At 38.6% G+C, this 17284-nt stretch overlaps 1 protein-coding gene across 10 annotated transcripts in view; it reads right to left on the reverse strand.

The window, feature by feature from the left end:
* Rbp6 (RNA-binding protein 6) overlaps positions 1-17284 on the reverse strand; it is a 1759572-nt gene that overhangs the window by 139036 nt on the left and 1603252 nt on the right. For all 10 annotated transcript variants that reach the window (XM_067141638.2, XM_068226323.1, XM_068226322.1 and 7 more), the window contains one exon: positions 5893-5975. In XM_067141638.2, coding sequence (XP_066997739.1) covers positions 5893-5975 — 83 coding nt within the window. The remainder of the gene's footprint in view (positions 1-5892; positions 5976-17284) is intronic.

Here is a 17284-nt window from a genome sequence, read left to right on the forward strand (position 1 = left end):
GAGATATAACCAATAGTGTAAGAAAAATTTGAAAAAAAAAACTCTCCTGGTCTTCTCGTAAACCCCCAGTCTATTTAGTGAGTTTTAAATGATATGCTTATTGAAACATGCTCCTGGATGAGTAGACATTTAATATGAAGTTCGGTGGAGATATAATCAATAAATTGTGTAATAGAAAATGAAAGAAAACCTCTTCTTATCTTCTTATAAACCCCCTGTATTTTTAGTTATTTTTAAATGATATTCATCTCAAAACCTTCTCCTAGATGAGTACACTGTAAATATGAAGTTTGGTTGAGATATAATCAATAGTGTAAGAGAAAATTTTAAAAAAGCTCTTTTGGTCTTCCTATAATCTCCCAGTCTATTCAGTGACTTTAAAATTGGATGCATATCAAAAGCTGCTTCTGGAAGAGTAGACCCTAATATGAAGTTTGGTCGAGATCTATTCAGCCGTTTACCCGTGATGGTGGAACAAACAACCAGACAAACAGACACAATAGCTGAGAACTGCTTATACGATCTTGAATTGACATGAAACGGATAATATATATATAAAAATTTGGCGAAATAAATGACATTACAGAAAATGGATCCCCTGGGAAATTTATTTATAAAATAATAATAATAATAATAATAATAATAATAATAATAATAATAATAATAATAATAATAATAATAATAATAATTGGTAAATGATGTGACACTCCCCAGTCCTCGACCTTCATGCTCTTAATCGTAGGCAACGCAAGCACTACATTTCTGCAGCGTATTGACTTGGGAGTTGAGTAGAGTCTCCATGTTGTATTTGAGCCTCGATAGTTCAATATTCGCATAAATCCGAGCAGGAAAAAAAAGAAGTAACATAAGTGATAAATCGTAAGATTCAGTGCGCGAGTACCTTCCCTGTACGTGGCGAAAACTGAACACAACACCGGGAGTCGCACTTGTTACAACGCTATACATTGACCTTGAACGCAGTTCGGCAGTTGCTCAATCCCAACCTGCACGTGATTCTGGTTCATTACGTATGTTCGAGTATGAAATGTTTTGTTTCTTATTCACTAAGAGTTAAAACAGAGTACACTGTGCATTTTAAAGGCATATGACCTTAAAACAGCAATTATCAACAACTTGATACGCTACTAACGTAATATAAGGCTTTCTCGTGTAATTTCGTAAAAATAATGCAGGGAAATGTGTGTTTTTGTATTCATCACTGCTGAAATAGGCAGCACAATGTTTAAATTAAGTAGGTAATGTAGTATTTATTTTTACAGAAGACAATTTAAAATTTATTTTAGTGTAAGGAAAACTGTATGCTTTTGTATTCTAAGCTATTATGCTGTAATGTTAACGTAAGTTAATTTTTCGCATTCTGTTGCGATTTGTTATTAGCTTAGTCATAGTAAAATGTAGTATATGGTTGTGGCGGAATCATCTTAGATACTTTCGACATCTGTGAATTGTTAATCATTTGATAACTCACCTGGTATTCATGATAGCGATCGTCGGCCAAACGCCAGGTTGACAGCTGCATGTATGTCACGTGTTACCTAGTTTATGTTTCACATATTTGTTGGTGTGTATGTATGATGTTAATACATAAAACCTGTTTGTCAGATTTCGTCTCCCCGTGCGAACCACAATACGAGGTTACTCCTGACTCACTCCAAGAGACATTTCCTGGTTCTGGCCTTACGCATAGACGCATAGTACTCTGTGAATAACTACTGAAAGCGACGTTGCCTCGTGTGACGTACACTTTATCTGGTTTTCTCCTAAATCACGCATATTTACCATACTATTTTCGCGTCTTTCAGCTTTTAATGACCTGGGCATCGTGTGTTCACGGCTGTCTACTTATACCCCACTCACCCGGTATACTTCCCCTGCACCTTTGTCATGCAATGGTTTCTGGTCCACAACCCTCGCACTGAAGTCCCCCATCAGCACAATGCCTAAGTCCTCAAAATATTATCAATCCAGCTGATTTCCAGTGGCAATTCATCGAAAAAGCTTTTTCGTAAATAGAGAGGCTTCAGGAGGGTTTTGGACGAAACCGATGCATAAATCTCGCTCATTCTCCCGATATAATTCTGTTTTTAACCACACCATATCTTATATTTCCGATTGAATATGTTATATTTTATCCTACACCTCTTCCCTCTCCATAACCGTTATTGCACCGGGATATCCACCTATACGCGCCGACATTTCTTTTGCTTTAGAATATACTGTAAACTATTCCAGTTGTATAGATATTACTTACCGGTGGAATCCAGCTTTCTACACAATCGAGGACAAGAAAGCTTTCCATCAACTTGCTCATGAAACCATCAATATTGACACCCCCTATTGTGATCTCTAGTTACTTTTCTCCCCTTTCATCTCACTCTGACTGCCAATCTTACTCCTCGTATTCCTAGCTGCACCCAGTGCAGGAGTGCACTAACACTTTCCCTGTCACAAACCTTCTCCTTTGAATTACTTCTACCAGAAGTCCTTCAAGGTCAAGCGCCTGTGTCTCTGAGTTTAGTCCTTTCTCGCAAAATCAGCACTCGCCTGTCGCTGCAGGTCACCACAGTTGTGCTCCCTACTTACGGCCTCTGAGTCAGCTTCTACCTCCATCTCGCACTTTAGACTCACCTCCTCGTACCTCACACTTCCAGATGATTCGCGTACTGAGCTCAGCCGACACTTGCGTCCGCATTCCTCCTCAGCCAACGTTCTTTTTACGATGCGCAACTCCTTTACCTGATCCACCGACCATGATCACTCCACTTCCCATCATCCACAATTAATTGGTTTCCCCTTATGTTCCCAGATGGAATCAAAACGGTTTTTGATTCCTAAGGACTTCTCTCTCCACCCCGTGTTTGATCCATACCTTTCCTCTTTTCGATGGGCGTGTACTGTTTAAAATATTCTTCGCCATTACAGTTGAAACAAGTCTCACTTTAAATGGTATCTTGCTAATTGCCTTCCCCATCCGCCGAATCTCGTCGATATCGGTTCCCCGCAGTTGATCTTCAAACTTTCATTTATTAAATCTGACACTTTACCTACTAGATCTTCTTTAGCATCCTCCGGAAACCCGAATACGTAAATGTTTTTCTTGTGGGTTACCTCCTGGCGTTTTATCTCTTGTCACCGCAGTTCCTTATCTCCTCGTCCATTTGCTTCACCTTATCCCACAAACTTGCTATTTTGTTATTTTTTGGGATCACTATCCCTGTTGACTTCTTTAGCTACTCCTCCTACAGTTCTTTATTTCCCTCAATTCGCTGGCTTGTTAAAGTAGAAGCTCTCTTGTCTGTTCTGCTTGGCAAGGCTACTTGATAATTTCATTTACCTTCTCCATCTCTTCCCATCCAACGACACAACAAGACCTGGTCCAGTGTTCATTCCCACCCTTCCGATGACCTCCGATGACCAACATCACCGCCACTACTGAAGCTGCCATCAAAATTGTGGTAATTCCTGCGTGCTGTCCCGTACTGTATTCTACAGCACGCCTGACGATCTTCTCTGGGCCGTGCCAACGACCTATCGCCATCCGGTTCTGCTGAATAGCGATCGTCATATCAGCGCTTGCTTACCGTACAACTTTCCTCTTCGCTTGCACGATTACAACTGAGCCGAACTTCAAATTTTCAAAATGAATTATCTAAAAACAACATATCAAGCTACTTTTTCAATTATTGCTAAAAACGACATTTACAATGTACTACCTCCAAATATTGATCACTCACCGGGTACGAATATTGTACCTTCACAAGGTGACCGCAGAAATGCTACTCTTGCAGGGCTGTAGTAGTGCTGCGAAGTTAGAGGACCGTTCTTTCGGTTGAGTCTATATGGAAAGAAATAATTCGCTTGTCACGGAGAAACGCTATCCTGTCTTACATCGCCATTAGCTTTGCAAGCCTCACAATTGGCTTTGGAAAAGTAGAAGCAGCAGGCAAGCGTTTGACAAAGAGATTGGAGCGCACAACTCATCCATCTTGCGCTTGGAGAGGGAGCAGTGCGTACATAACACGACACGGGGAGCAACACTGTCATTAAATTACTCCTCCTCAACTAAGTACTGTCTCCCACAGCAATGCTGTTTTGTTCGATACTAAAACGTACATGGGGAGAACCACGACATTCCAGTGAGAAGCTTTCAACAAATCATTCCTTATAAGGGGTACCATAGGCTCTCACTAGAACCCTAAAATATACTGAAATAGAAAATATATTGGTTCGAAAATAGTCAGAGACTTGAAAGATATCATCGAAAGAAGAAAATATGAACAGAACAAAAATGAAGAGGCAATCTTATAACTAATTTCGTAATGGCTCCTTCTTCTCCACAGTCCGCGAAGTCGTGAACAATTACTTTTAAAAACGAACCCATGTGTAAAAAACTATAGAATATGGCCAGTAACAAAGCAATATGATCACCGAAGCGAATAAGCAATGTGATAGTATTTGAAGAAGAATATATCGATGGTGTATTGCAAAAAAAGGGTGTTATCAACTATTCTGGCTATCAGGATATTGCTAATTTGCCATTTGATGTGTCCTTGTAACGTTAATACGAATGGACTTCCAGAAAATTTCTGATGAAATATTGATACACAGGAAGTTGGTGAAATAGCAAGAGCTGATTTTTAAAACCTTTCTTCACCTCCCAAAAAGTTGATTTTTTTATGACGATAATTTTGCAAAACACCGTCGATATTCAAAAAGGGTGACTATATCAAATGGACTTTGGAAAATTTCTGAAATATTATTATACAGAAAGTTGGTGAAATGTCAAAATCTGATTTTTAGAACCTTTCTTCACCGCCTGAAAAGTTATTTTTTATAACATCCATTTTGCAAAACACCATAGATATGCATAGGGGGTGCCTACATCAAATAAGGTATTTCATAACATACGTGTAATTTAACAGGTGAAAAACTTAAAGGAGTGTGTAAACGTTATTACAAGATGCTACGAACCTGCATCACAGTTAATGTACTGCGTAGTTCAAAACTGCTACCAATTTATAACTATATAAGGATTCTGAAACAAAAATATTATTAACAACCTTGAAATTCTAATGCCATAGTGTACATTAGGAAAAACTTCTTGTATCCGCACAGAATGTAGAAAGTATATGAGTTTGGAAAGACTGGAATAACCCTGATTGGGGCTAAAGCGTTACAGATTGGAGTAAACATACTGAAGAAGAGTTGTGTTAATCACAAACTTCGATGTAAGAAGCGAGTTGCTTTGTGTACTATTTTTCTAAGAAAATCGTATAGATTTCAGCTGCTCGTGCACCACCACTCTGAGCATGTTGATCAGCGTACTTCGTTCAAAGATGATAACAAGGATCATTTTCAAAATGACAACTTACCCGAGATACACATCAACAGCTATCAGGCGGCCATGGACTACACAGTAAATTAAGTGGAGAACTCAAGCTATCTGGTCTGGCACGAATCAGTACAGATACAACCCCGATAGAAATATAATAGTGATGACGAAGGTTATGTTCAACAACACCAGTGCATCCTAGTATGCTATATACATAAGTATGTAAATACACATCACAGTGCCCATTTTAATCCCTTCCACGCACAAAAGCAACGGCACTGCACACGCAAGCACTAGGACTGGGCCATAGATCAAAAGTAGAATGTCACTTAGTCCTTTGTCCTTACATTACATTTGAAAAATCAGGGAAAGAATAGAATCCGTTAGAATCACTACGTTAAGCAGAGGTAGTATCCCAATGGAGCGCAACACGCAAAGTACAAGGGAATTCGAAAATTATTACTCAGTGGTGTTAATGAAGACTGGATGGAAGCTCCTTACCAATATAAATTCAAACAAATAACAATAATTACACTCACCATCTTGTTGTTTATTTCATGGAAATGAATCTCGCACACTTTGTCTACGACGTCCTCGCTCTGGAACGTCACGAATCCAAATCCTAAAACAGAGAGAAAAGAGCAGGCATTAATAAATCATTCACGCAATTATTCAGGGGATCTTTTAATAATAATAATAATAATAATAATAATAATAATAATAATAATAATAATAATAATAATAATAATAATAATAACAATAATAATAAATAGTATCTTTAAAAACCTATCAGTTGAAATTAATGTCGATTATTTCAGGAAACTACCAAGAAGAGGTAGAAGATGGATATCTCCACATCCAATGTTTGGGGAATTCCAATTGGACCATGTGGCTATTTCTCAAAGGAATATTCAAGAAATTATGAACGGAAAAGCAATAATAAATATAGAGTTTGACTGTGATTACTCTCTTTCTAAAGTTAAACTCAATCTTCTTCCTCATAAAAACAAAGTTGACAATAAAGTAATGAGATATATCAACGACAGGCTCAACTCACACAGGAATCAATAAAACACTTTCAGGATGAAATTAAAGTAACTCAACATGGTAACATAGAAGAATTATATAAAGAAATCAACAATGCAGCAATGAATTTATTCGGGTCAGCAAAAATTAAAATGAAAATTTGATATAATGAAATTTGTGAAGAAGCGTTAACAGAAAGAGCAATACTATGGGGAAAATAGAAATGCTTTGGAAAGAAAGAGCATTTTGAACAATTCAAGCAGCAAAGAAGTGAAACAGCAAAAATAATAAGGAGTACCAAAGGATTTTTGAAACATCACTTCTTCACAAATTTTCTTCTTGCATTTCTTCTTGAAAAACATAACTAATGTAATTTCTATCAACTTTTAAAAATATCTTGAAGGTCTGTCAAGCTTCAAGTATTTGCTTTGGAGATGAAAATGTGTCTAACCAATATCGAGAACGGTGAAATACTAGCAAAACACTTCAATCAAATTCTGAACTGCGAAGAACCGAAACACAAGTTAGAATTTCCAGACATTCCTGAAAACCTAGAAGCAGGTTAACCACCTGCTGTTAAGGAAATTTCAAAAGCAATAAAACTCTTTTCTTTAACATAATGGAGAAGACTACATTACAGCTGAACTTATAAAATGATCTCAACCAGAAATCATAGATGAATTTCAAATCATATTTGAAGAAATCTGGAAAAGGGAGAAGATCCCGGAAGAATGGGAAGTGGCTCTTATACATCCTTTGAAAAAGAAAGGTAACAACAGAGATACAAGTTTTACAAGGTATTTTCAACAATATTACTGAACAGGGTAGAAGCAACTCTTGACAGTCATTTGGGTGAATATCACAGTGGATTCAGAAAGGGCAGATCAGAGCAGACATTCAACCTGAAGCCCAAAATCCGTCACAGATTAATAAGCTTCAGAGACATAGTAGTAAAATGTTTAAATTTCAAAAAGGCTTTCGATCAGTTGACCGGCAAACTCTAGATAATACAGTTCTAGTATTCGGAGTTGAACCAAAATGTCAAACCTAATCCATGAAACCCTCACACACACCATACCTAAAGTAAAAGTTTTGGGCGAAATATCTAGACCATTCAAACTAAATAGAGGCATAAGGCAAGCTGGTGGTTTATCTCCACTCCTCTTCAATTGTGGCCTGGGGAAAATAGTAGGAATTTGGAATGATAAACTGAAAGAACACAAGCTATCAATAATAACACTGGGAATAAAAACAGAGGTATTGAAATAAACACTAATTTGCGGATGATTACGCCATACTTTCAGAAAGCCTGGCAAATGCAGCAATACAAGTCAATCTCTTGGAAAAGATAGCCAAAAGAACAGAAAAAAAGTTTATCAAAAAACCTCAAAATACAAGACAACAACACAGTAAAACCGGAATGCTTATACGCGAATGATTGTCTAGTACTGAATTACAAGCTGAATAAATTAGAAGTATTTGAAAGAAGAATTATACGGAAAATATTCCGTCCGCTAAGAACTACAGAACTCTGGAAATCAAGAAGTAATGACGAAATATATAGCAACATAGAAAATATAACAGAAACAATATGGAAGAGCCGAATTATATATTTTGACATACTGTATATGCAGAATGGATCACAACGGGTTACCCAAGCAGGTCTTCAAATATCTTGGGAACAAGGAGTTAACAGCAACCTGGATTCGTTACGTCAAGACAGAATTGGGAAGAAACGATATAGGAGAAGAAGAAGTATGAACAGAGAGAGGTTTTTAGAAAGAAAGTGTTAAAAATGGAAGGATTCCAAAGTAGTAAGGGAAAGAAAACAGGCTCAAAATGGTCCGTGGGAAGGAAAAGGAGCCATAGGGAGAGTATTGGAGGAAGAAGAAGAAGAAGGAACAACAAAGGATGAAGCATTGACATTGGCACGTGGTCCCTCGAAGATCCTAACAGAGAAAGAAAACAATAAAAATAATAATATTGGTTTTACGCCCCATTAAGTACATTTTTATAGTTTTTCGGAGACGCGTGCCATATAAAAAATCTTATATGCCACAGCCATTTTTTGATAAACCAGTAATGATCTCAGTCAGATGTTACATCCCCCACCAGTTTTAAATCCAAACAAAATGCTGGGATTTGAAAAAAGAGTTTCTCAACGTAGCAATAAATCTACTGACACGGGTCTCTCAGTTTCAGACGTTTCGGGTGAGAGCTCCAGAGTATAAGTCAAAAATAGCTAGATTTCAGGATAGAAGTTTGAGGTATGAATTGCAGAAGGTTTGAAAGTAATAGAGCACCAATATATTTCAGAGAATGTATTAATTTATTTTAATAAATATTTTCTTCTGCTAAATGTTGAAAATTAAATCAATCACTAGTACTATAAGGGCCGGCCCCATGATGTAGTGTAGCGTGCCTGCCTCTTACCCGGAGGCCCCGGGTTCGATTCCGGCCAGGTCAGGGATTTTTACCTGGACCTGAGGGCTGGTACGAGGTCCACTCAGCCTACGTGGTTAGAATTGAGGAGCTATCTGACGGTGAGATAGCGGGCCCGGTCTAGAAAACCAAGATTAACGGCCGAGAGGATTCGTCGCGCTGACCACACGACACCTCGTAATCTGCAGACCCTCGGGCTGAACAGCGGTCGCTTGGTAGGCCAAGGTCCGTCAAGGGCTGTAGTGCCATGGGGTTTGGTTTGGTTTAGTACTATGAGGACCGAATATAACATGACTTACACTCTTAAGCTCTAACACGAAAGAAATATCGAGAGACTGTGTCGGAACTCAAATATGCAACCATGCATATTTTACTTATATATTAGTACTTCCATTTGCTTACAGGGTGATTACTATCGCTAGAAACGGCTATGAATATGTAAAATTAGCCCTGGACCGGAAAGTAAATGGTAAGACGACTTATGTTCAGTTACGGGTTCAGTACTGTAGCACATGAGCTACGCCCGCTGGTTTATCAATTTTCCTGCAGGAAAGCGTGCGTAATCCTGGCGTAAGTGCAAGAGAGCACTGTACATACACACAAGCAATTCAATGGCTAGTTTACAATACAGCAGATCTCGCTGTCTAAGGTCTGTGTTGAGCCTGGGGTGACTTGTGCTATTTCAGGCAAAGACTGTTAGTAGTGCATACCAAGGTTCTTAAACATACTGTGCAGTACGTGCTTCCGCTAGTGTTTACTTTTCATGTGTAATGCGTATTTCTTAGTTTGACCGAGCTATATTTGTGTCACTGATTCAGGGTGGACGTACACAAACAGCAGTAACATGCATCGTAGGGGTTACCAAAGGTGCAGTGTCATAAACATGAAAAAGGTACAGTGAGACCAATGATGTGACTGCCATCTCAAGGGAAAGTCAACCGAGGGTGAACACGCGAAGTCAACTTTGGATTATCCGCGTAACCGCGCAGCGAAGACCAACTTCGACTGCTCAACTGTTACGACATGACTTCTTGAGGGTAATCGGGTTCCGTGTATCTGCACAAACTGTAAGTAGTCGGTTGCATAATGCCCAATTAAGGTCATTTTCTGACGCAGATTGAAAAAGGGGCAACATTCACTGGAAAATGTAAAGAACACAAATTTTATCCTATTCATTACTACTAGGGAGCGGATTTTTATGTAATTACTTTTTGGCGTATGTTTTGAACACAATTTACATGTATTGTTCCTACTGTGCACACCCAAGCGTAAAAGTCTAATCTTATTTCACATAGAAACATATATTTTCACAAAAAAGTTATGTAAATACATGTTTTAAAAATTCATAATAAACACATAATTCGTCAATATCTGTTACTCAATAAAATTTTAAAATCTTCTGTATTATAAAAATATGCTCTTATTCACATTTTACGTCTTCGGTATTGTTTTTTAGTAGTGTATCTAACGTCATATTTCTGTACGTTGTGGCTATTTATGGATTTCCCTCCGGAATTTCGAAGACTTGTTGGACACTCGCTACGTCGTTGCCTTAACACAGCAATTTGATTTGCTGTACATTTTGTTCCCCTCCATCTCATTTGGATTTTTTTTACAGAATGTCAGAGAAATGCAATCACTGAGAGATAGGGTGACGGGGAATACCGCAGATTAAACAGTGCACTGGAAAGATATTCCCACAACAGATGAATGTGGGATTGTGTCACTCCTAAGAGTAAGATTAATTGTTCGGTTCCGTATAACATTCCCGTGGTTAGCGTGATTTTGTCTGAATGTCTAAGACAGAGGAAATATTTCCTTCAGTGTCTGCTGCTATTCTTATTTCTTTGTATTGAAACAGTGATTCACCATAAATGCAAAACAATGCCGAAAGTGAAGTCGAGTACAAGATCGCGCCTTGAACAATACGTAGAGGAATTTATAAATATTTTCACTACCAATGGAAAAGTATTATTTTGCCAACCGTGTGGTAAAAGAAGTAAGTACAGGTCAACGTTCTCATGTAACCAAGCATTTGTCTGGAAGTAAGCACAGTGCGGCTGCTTCGCGACAATTATTAATAGACGAACCACTTTCTTCAAATGTAGGCCCATCCAAATACTCACAGTATTTTTATATATATATGTAGATCACGCGTTTGCGCCGACATTCCTATTGGCAAAATAAATAATCCGGGACTGCGAAATTTCATAATAAAATACAATAAATTTAAGCCTACAGACGAATCTACATGAAGGAAAAACTATCTCCAAAAACGTTACGAAGTAAAGTAAACTCGTGCCCCACATCGAGATGGAGAAGTTCTTTTCAGGCACCCCCCCCCCCCCATCCAATGGAGGTGAGCTGCGTGTACCATTTCAACTACATTCCAGCCCTCCTTTCATTCTTAAATTTCTGGCAGTACAGGGAATCGAACCCGGGCCTCCGAGAACGACAGCTAATAGATCTAACCATTAAACTACATAACGAAGAAACATTGAAGAAACCACTTTTTCAAGTGGCAGAAAAGTAGGAAATGATGTAGTGGGTGTATTGAAGAATGGCAAAACTGGTTGTGAACATCCTTACTTGCTAGATTGTAAAGAAATGCCTGCTGCAAACGATGTCACTGTACCTAGGTTGTTTAACGAAGCCATGCACTTACTTCAGCCAAAATACGATAGTACATTGCTTCTACTTACCGAAAGTGCAGCCTACATGAAAAAAGCAGCCGAAAAACTGTCTGTAACCTTTCCGAAAATGATACGCGTGATTTGCGTAGTTCATGCTCTGCATAGGCAATGTGAAACTTTACGGGCTCAAGGAGGCCTAACCTAAAGTGGATAAATTAGTATATAATGGTAAAAGCACCCTCAATAATTGATCTATTTAAACAGAAAACACCACGTTCTTCGCTTCCTTCTCTGCCTATCGTCACGCGGTGGAGTATCTGGCTTAGCGCTGTGGTATACTATACAGACAATGTCGAGAGCATCGCATCCGTTGTGAAAGCACTTGATAAAAACGACAGGTCGTCAATTCAGATTCTTGAAGAGTTACTGAAAGACAGCTTTTTGAAAAATGATTTCGGATTTATATCTGCTATTCTTGCGTAAAACCATAGACTTACATGAAAAATCCACTAACCTGTTGACCGAAACAGTGAATGAGGTGCATGCTGTTGAAAATAAACTAGATTCACTATCGTCCCTGCAGGAAAGTGGACTGTTAAATGTCAAATATCAACATCTGTTCCTGACATGGAGCATCAGGTTAATTCTTTGGGATCAGGGTTACGAATAGCTGAAGCGTTTTCTAACCCTAGTCCAAAGGACTTCATGGTCTGTGCGGAGATAGCTTTGCTTTTATTTTTCGGACTTGTACATTCATGTTCACAGTGAATTTTGAATATAAATTCTACTAATTATCACAGATCATTTATGAGATAATGCTACGTTTTATTTAGCATGTTCTTGATTCGAAAGACGTTATGTGCGGGTGCATTGTTCTCTACATCGGCGATCGCGCGCAGACCGAATGGAATACAACTCTCTGGTCGAAAGCGCGGCATTGCAGTCTCATAAGCGAAGAAATGAATGAATTAACTGTTCAGATATACGTTAATAATCAATTTTAGCACCGTTGAAAACAGCATGAATTGTTGTGTTACATGAATTTCAAATCGAACGGCTAGACTCACCTAGTATAGAACTATCTTTTCGAATACGCATTCTGCCTACCAGCCAGTTACCCATGCGGTTAGATTCGCGCAGCTGTGAGCTTGAATTCGGGAGATAGTAGGTTCGAACCCCACTGTTGGCAAAACTGAAGATGGTTTTCCGTGGTTTCCCATTTTCACGCCAGTCTGTACCTTAACTAAGGTCACGGACACTTCCTTCCAAACTTCGCTCTTTCCTCTCTCATCGTCGCCATAAGACCTATTTTCGTCGGTGCGACGTAAAGCAAATTATAAAAATAAAAAGCCGCATTCTGCCAGGAGGAAACAAAATAAACCACTGAGGTGGAAAAATGATCCCTAATGCTCTTTGCTAGAGACAGTAAGATAGTTGATGAAAATGACTCAGACCTAAATTATTCACAATTCCTTGACAACGTTTCAAACTGTATTAACATTACGTATTACGTCATGAGAGGTTATTCATTTTCTGGTTCGCTCTCTGTTAGGACGTGGGACTAAAATTCTAACCAGAGAAATAATTTTGCAGGTTAACACCTCTGAACAACAAATATTTTAACCCCTTAAAATTGGTATGATGTATTTAGATGTTTTCGCAACGGGCTCCTCTGGTGGATATGGCGGCATAAGTCGGTCGTAAAATTTATCGCGTACCTTTCTTAGGGGTAACAGCATTTGACGCTGCCATGGAGTTTAGCGTATTAGCTGACATGTTTTGAAGTTCCCCGCGCAGCCGCTTAAGACGAGGAGAATAGTTCGAAACGTAAAGTAGATCAGCTTGATTGTGCGGGTATTTCGACCGTTGTGAAAGCGGAGAGTGATGATGATGTATTTTCTTTATCAGATGATGAGAGGATATGTACAGAACAAGAAGAAGACAGTGAAAGTGATTCTGAAAGTAAAGTGGTTCCCCACGAATCAAGCGAAGAGCACGACATTCAGAAAATGTGTACATATTTGTGCAGATTTTAAGTATCACGGAAAGGGGAAAAATGTATCCTGGACAGGTTACCCATGTGGGGAATTCAGTACCCAGTTAGTATCGTTCTGCTATAACATCGAGTTTCTTTACAGTATTCCATACTTACAGTACGTCGTTTCCTGAGATCTCTACAAGTAGTAAAATAAATAAATAAATTAATAAATGGCGTATGGCTGTTAGTGCCAAGAGTGTCCGAGGAAACGTTCGGCTCGCCAGATGCAGGTCTTTCGATTTGACACCCGTAGGTGACCTGCGCGTCATGATGGGTATGAAATGATGATGAGGACGCCACATACACCCAGCTCATGTACCAGCGAAATTAACCAATGATGGTTAAAATTTCCGGCCCTGCCGGGAATCGAACCCGGGACCCCTGTGACCAAAGGCCGGTATGCTAACCATTTAGCAACGGATCCGGACTCTACAAGCAGTACATTGTCACAACACGTAGGGGAACCTCTCCCAGTACCGGCCACCTAATAATTTTCCTTCATTGTTTAAAAATAGAATGGTCAGCAATAAATCTGATCAAGTTAAAAGAGGCCTGATACAGTATTGTTACAATTGCCTTGAGTAGACATGAAGAAAATGAGTGTGCATGTCCATTACAACAATAGATAGAATTCTTACAAAACCTTACATTACAAAAAATGTTTCCCAGTACCGGCCAGCCAGACACTTTCTCTTATTATTTAAAAATGATGAAGTGATACTTTACAAATACACATTTAAACTTCAGTGAGACATTACAAAACTTTAATTAACAATACAAATGCATGAAGCAAATTTTACACGATAAATAATCCCTACATATCAAAGATAGAAAAGTCCAATCAAGATATTAAAAAACTTCAGTGGAACACACAAACAAATTTTCTAAATGCATGGTCACATTTGTAAACGTCAAATTTTTACACGATAAATAAATAATCCTGCATATCAAAGTTAGAAAAGTTCAAACAAGATATTTAAAAACTTCAGTGGAATACACAAAAAATGTTCTAAATGCAATGATCACATTTGTAAAAGTCAAAGTTCTCTTGATCTGCACATTGAAGATGTGCCCAACCCTGACAAGACACACTGAACCCAAGCTTCGTCCGTTGTTTCCAGGCAAATGATGCATTCTGTTTCTCGATCGCCTGATTGCCCTGTGCCATTATGCTTTCTCTCGGACTCGAAGTTAAGTCTCTTCGGAGCTCTACTGTTTTTTTTTAACTTTTGAAAACACTTTTGTATCTCTTATTTTCTTTCTTTCATCAGCTTTCTCCCGTTTTTCTTTCATTCTCTGGTCTTTTTCTTCCAACATTTTCTTATAGGGAGTGGATGTTAGAATTTCACTCTTTTCATTTCTCCTCTTTCTTATGGTAATTTTCCTTTCTGTCAAATCTGATTGTGGGGATATTTCTTCTACAATCATCAGAAATTCTTGTGATGTAGAAGGCATTTCAACTCTGGAAGAAGAAGTTGCTTCTGTAGGAAGATCTTCTTTCTGAGCATCAATTCTTCTTCCCATCTGTGGAGACACAGTCACTTCGCCACCAGTTCTTATTACTCTTACTTTACCTCCCAATGTGTTTCTTGGAACAGACTACTACGTTGAAGCTTCCCTGATGCTTAATTTTCTGTCCATAACCATCTGAATTGCCTCTTTCATGTTTTCCGGCAACCATTTCCTTTTAGATTTGCCTTCCATTATCGATAAAATAGTTCTGGAAAGCAAGAAAATCTGATATTGTAATTATATGATAAATTAATTTTATGGCCGGTACTGGGGAAATGACACGTGGCCGGTACTGGGCAATATACACGGCAACATACATATATTTTTAATTTAATCACAAGTCTACCAATAACGTTGTTACGATTACTATCTATACCTTATCTAACTACAAATAAAATAAATATGAATAAAAAGAGATCAACTCACCAGAGATTGGACACAAAGACCGAAAGTTTAGCAAGTACAGACCGAAAACACAATGACAACTTCTCATCACAACAGCTCTCAAGCAAATGAACACAAACGCGAGGGATTCTGTAGGGCATCCCTTTGTCATTGTATGTAAGTACCAGACACAGTAAACATCTGCCATCTAGCTGCGTTTCGGAAAAACAAGTGGCGGCCGGTACTGGGAAATGGCCGGTACTGGGAGAGGCTCCCCTAAGCCTATTTCGGAGTCCAGCTGGAGTCTGGTAAATTATACTTCCACAACATTCAAGCTTTCTCTTTGACTAAAACTATTATAAGGAACAACGCCTCAAGATCCTTCTTGAAACAAAATAGATTTGGAATACAATAAGTTGCGAGTCCCACACGAGGCTTCAAGTAACAAGTAATGTTTGTTTACGCCGTGTTTATGTGAATGGCATGTCCTTCAATGGCAAGAAACAGAATAGGAAAACTCTTTGATAATAAATGACGTCACGCTGGTGCATATTACACTATATTTAGCTTGTAAGAAATATGAGAGTGTTAAAGTTAAAATGAGTGTACAAACTACGTCAGTCTACCTTAACTCCTCGGTGCGACCATTAGCCGTGCTGGCTTAGCCCTCTTTTGGCTTTTAGAATATTCAGCAACAACCCACACAATGTGCAACACGGGAGCAACGAGGCTCTCGAAATATTCCAGTACTTTGCAAAGGAGGAGATTGAGGTTTTGCTCAACATCACCAGATCAGAAAACACACCTTATCTTTAAAACTAATACTGGAGCACTGTGTTTTGGGTGAAATATTGTTATAAGAACCCCTCGCTTCTTGCGGGACACCACCACTTGACCATTCGGAATGAGCAGCAAACAAAAATAGAATTTGCAATCACAAAGAAGTACAACAGAAAGGCTTTTAGATGGTTTAATTCTGGATGCCTCTCCCTGGACCGTGGAATGCTCACCGGGGTGGTATGATACCCCAGACGAATCCAGATTGTTCTGTAATTCAATTGCGCATGCGCACAATTTTGTCTAAGCTGCTATTCTATCAGCAATGACTGAACTTCTCATCAGTCATTCAGCGAATGACATTCGTCTGGTGCTTTTCACTCTCTGAGGCTGTTGAGGAACGTACAACGTTGAGCGTTAACCTGTGCTAAGTTTGTGGTGGATTTTTTTAATATGGGCATTTCACAGCGATGAGTGGTTTAATGAGTTTGGTAATAATGTTCTGGACGAAGAACTGTCTAGAGACAATGAGTATGACAGTGACAATAATGGAAGCAATGAAAAAGGTCACGTAGAGGTCCTATCCGATTTTAACATCTCAAGAAAATGCTTCAAAAGTTGACCTGAACCAGTAACCGTAAGCCCCATCTCCCTCATCAATATAATTCTAAGACTTCCTGGAGCAAAAGACGTGAAATCCGAAAGAGAGGAGTAGGGAGTTGAATTATGTCGTTATGTTCCATACAGGCATTCCTTTTTTCTAAGTCTTTATTATTCCCTTAATATACTTAAATGTGACACTATTAATGATTTTCACAAAGGAAAATTGATGTTTGTTTTATTTACTAGAGAAATGTTAATATGAAATAGCGTTTCACCAGCTACCTATATACAGTAAATGAACTTCTATTCTCCTTCCTTTCGGCAGTTTTGCAACTTACATTTGACATAGAGATATCCAAGTGTCCAAAAACACAACAGAGTAAATAACTGCAGCAAAGGGAGAATAGGTACTAAAAAGTATCCGAGGGGTGAAACAGTAACCCAAGTAAGCAGTAACGATATCCAAAATAAAGTGAGCAGTCTCCATGATCGTTAAGGCGTGATAACGTGGACAGC

This window comes from Anabrus simplex, chromosome 2, assembly GCF_040414725.1.
Source record: "Anabrus simplex isolate iqAnaSimp1 chromosome 2, ASM4041472v1, whole genome shotgun sequence".
NCBI lineage: Eukaryota > Metazoa > Arthropoda > Insecta > Orthoptera > Tettigoniidae > Anabrus > Anabrus simplex.